The sequence below is a fragment of the Cariama cristata genome, unplaced genomic scaffold, assembly GCF_000690535.1.
Source record: "Cariama cristata isolate BGI_N322 unplaced genomic scaffold, ASM69053v1 Scaffold46145, whole genome shotgun sequence".
In the NCBI taxonomy this organism is placed as follows: Eukaryota; Metazoa; Chordata; class Aves; order Cariamiformes; family Cariamidae; genus Cariama; species Cariama cristata.
In genome coordinates, this window is record NW_009616654.1 from 1 (window position 1) to 3,841 (window position 3,841).

General features: G+C 41.4%; 1 protein-coding gene across 1 annotated transcript; it reads left to right on the forward strand.

The window, feature by feature from the left end:
* Positions 1-4: 4 nt before the first annotated feature.
* PDE12 (phosphodiesterase 12) lies at positions 5-2,819 on the forward strand (the record flags this gene model as incomplete). The annotated part of the gene is made up of 3 exons (XM_009700227.1): positions 5-595; positions 1,469-1,547; positions 2,307-2,819. Coding segments are annotated over 3 exons (1,113 nt in total), but the record flags the coding sequence as incomplete, so codon positions are not given.
* Between the last annotated feature and the right edge of the window lie 1,022 nt (positions 2,820-3,841).

Genomic DNA, 3,841 nt, shown 5'->3' on the forward strand with positions numbered 1-3,841 from the left:
GGTGGGGCTGCGGCTGAAGCTGCGGTGCACGCCCGGGGACGGAACGCAGCGCTACGGGCCACCCCGCGAGGTGGAGAGCAGCGGCCCCGTGGAGGCCGGCCCCGGCGCTTGCACCTTCGACTCCCGGCACCTCTACACCAAGAAGGTCTGCGGCGAGGGCTCCATCCGCGCCGTCTCCTACAACATCCTGGCCGACACCTACGCCCAGACGGAGTTCTCTCGCACCGTGCTCTACCCCTACTGCGCTCCCTACGCCCTGGAGCTCGACTACCGGCAGAACCTGCTCAAGAAGGAGCTGGCGGGCTACAGTGCTGACCTTATATGCTTGCAAGAAGTGGATAAGTCCGTCTTCATGGACAGCTTGGCTCCAGCCCTAGATGCTTTTGGACTTGCAGGGCTGTTCAAGATTAAGGAGAAGCAGCACGAAGGCCTGGCCACTTTCTACCGCAGGGACAAGTTCAGCCTCCTTAGCCAGCACGACATAGCTTTCAGCGAAGCCCTGCTCTCGGACCCGCTGCACAAGGAATTGTGTGATAAATTGGCCAGGTACCCCTTGGTGCAGGAGAAGGTGCTGCAGAGGTCATCTGTCCTGCAGGTACCAGCTTTTACGTGCGTTCTTCCTCTTTCCTCTCTCCTCCTCCCACTGTCTCCAGGCAGGAGCCACCAAGCTAGGTTTGTTGAGCCTCAAACCACAGGAGAAGGGAGGTGAGGGATTAACAATCTGGTTAGTGGTACTGGCTGCCAAGTTTTTCACTACTTAGTCTTATATGTCAGAATATGTATTTCATAAAACTTAAATCTTGTAAATCAGTTCTAAATGAGACTAAGTCAATTTAGCTTGTTTTAATAATGCTGGTTTACAAATTGACAGTAGGGAGAGAAATAAGGTTGGACAGGTTTGTGAGCTTGTTGATGCTAGTGGGTCTGCCAGCAGAGCTATTGTGCAAGTACAAATGTATAAGATACAGGTCTGTGTCAGGAATTTCGGAAACACTCATTGGTAAAAGCTTCCTACTTGTGGACTGAGTAAGACTGACAACCTTTCCTTGATAACTGAAATCACCTCTAAATTTATGTTCAATTTGGCAACTATGCAATGCTACAGTTTGCTTGCTAAAATCAGAGATACAGCTCCAACTCTGTTGCAGAGGTGGGAGAATAGAAAATAAAAGTAAAGAATGGTACAGCTTTAGCAACATCTTATGAAAAAATACGGAATGGATTGAAAGAAAAATACAGCCGAACTAGACACTTCCAGATAAAAGAACATTTGTCAAATACCTGGATGTAGTGGTAATATAAGATCTGGATATCAGCCAATATAGAGAAGATAAATAGACTCAACTTAGGAGCTTTACTGTTAGTTAGTTAGAAGTATCAGATTCTTTGAACTGGATTGCTATAAAGGCATAAGCTAACTATTGCCTCTCTATTTAAGACTTATCAAAGATTGCTTTTTCTCTTGAAGGTTTTGGTTCTTCAGTCTACAACTGATCCTTCCAGGAAGATTTGTGTAGCTAATACCCACCTGTACTGGCACCCAAAAGGTAATTTTGTCATGTTCCTGTATGTAGGGTAACAGGGTTTGTGAAGGTTTTTGTCCTTCCTAGGGAGGATAGATTCCCCCCGCCCCCCCCCCCTTCTTTTGCAACTGTAACCTTTTCTTCTGCAACTGAGGGTTTCCTGCCTTGCTTCTTATCTAGAATCATTCCAGGCTGCTAGGTCTGCTTATTAATTTATTTTCCTTGGAGTAAGATTGTTCTAGTCTGCCTGGGAGTCAGTAGAATACAGCTGAAAGCCAGGCAACTCATGTTGCACGCAATTCACCCAGAGAGTAGACCATAAAATATAGATAGGTTTGTGTGTGCTCATGGCTTCCCAATCCTCTTGTACCTAGAGGAGCTATATCGAGGTACTGCCAGGAGGGTAACCAGATTGGGCTACAGAAGCTTTTAGAAGAGATTCTCCTCTTTTAAATTAGTTTTCTGTTGGTTCTGTGCCTTTCAGCAACATTATTAGGATGGTTACCATGAAATGGAAAGCTGCTGTAATATGGGTGTTGAAGGTTCAGAGTTCTTGCATGTACGAGTTCAAAATAAAACGTTGTCTAACTCCAAAACTTTCATAGTCACAAACTTCAAAGGCTTCTTTATTTATGAAAACTATTCTAAATGTAGTGCACAGAAAACTTAAAATGAGATTGCTGTTTCAGACCTATACATGAATACATGCTTAAATGAGCAAATTGGAAAATTCCTCCAATACTACTGTGAGGTATTTAAAGTAATATGCTTTTCTATTCTTAGGTGGGAACATCCGTCTCATCCAAATCGCTGTAGCCTTGTCTCACATCAAGCACGTAGCATGTGACTTGTATCCTAGTATACCAGTCATATTCTGTGGAGATTTTAATAGCACACCATCGTCTGGAACTTACAGTTTTATTAACAGTGGTGGCATAAGTGAAGATCATGAAGACTGGGTCTCAAATGGTGAAGAAGAAAAGTGCAATATGCCTCTAAGCCATCCTTTCAAACTGCTAAGTGCTTGTGGAGAACCTGCTTATACAAACTATGTTGGTGGGTTTCATGGATGTCTGGACTACATTTTCATTGACAAAAATGCTCTAGAGGTTGAACAGGTCATTCCATTGCCGAGTCATGAAGAAGTAACAACCCATCAGGCTTTGCCAAGTGCTTCACATCCTTCTGATCATATAGCACTAATATGTGACTTAAAGTGGAAATAGATCAGCTTTTGCTTGGTGCTTTTGGGGGTTATCAAACAAGAACTTTAATTTACTGCTGGGGAACTGAGGTTACACCCTGGCTTGTATGCTACTAAAAGGAAAGTCAGAATGATTACTGAAAAGTTCGTGCGTTTAATGGTTATACTGAATATTATCCCACTGTTCAGAATATTTGCATGACAACTTTTCCCTTCCCTTTTATATGCTAACAGGAAAAATATATTTAAGATGGGGGGTTTTGAAAACTGGATTATCGTATACCTTTTTATGGGTGTTTTTAAAGGATTAAGAATTATTTTGTTAAAAAAAGATACATGAATTTAATCTGATTTATAAGACAGTATACAAACTGAACTCTGCTTAATTTGGAACCAAATGCAGAACCAGAAACCAATGGATTTAGTTGATTCAACCTCATTGTATTTACTGTCATGACAAGACAATTTTTTTAAAATAAGTTCAGAAATTGTTTTGTTCACTTACCGTTACTCTGTCCCAGTTTTTCAGTAAGTGGCATGAACAATGTACTTGTACCTCCTACCTTCTGAAAAGATGTTCTTCAGTTATCAGTGAATAGACTGTCAACAATCAACCATGTTAAGTTAAAGGTTCTAATTGATTTGGAAGCGTTTTGCTTGCCTGCTTAATATGGGTCATGAGGGTAACTTTAGCACGTGGTAAAATTGGACTAGATCTATAGGTAGCATTCACTTTGAACATCTGTTCCCTCTGTTATTCATAGTCATTGGCAATAAAAGAAAGTTTAGGACAGCCAACTCTGGATGGGAGGGAGCTTTTTAACAATATAATCTGTTTTCAGGTACAGGGAGATACAGAATTGTTAATGTGGTACATTAGCTACCTATGCCTAAAAGTTTAAAAAAAACCACAAGTGACCTGCAAACCTTTATCATGATTGTTCTGTTTTCTTCTTCTATTGCATACAAAGAAGACCTGAATTTTTAATAGTGTTTTTACCTGCATTTTTTTGGTTCTAGAAATAGTCTAATCTTCCCTCTTTTGTAAGAGATAATTTGGATGTGGGGAAATGTATTTTACCCGTACCTTCACTGGAGAGGTTTGAATCATTTA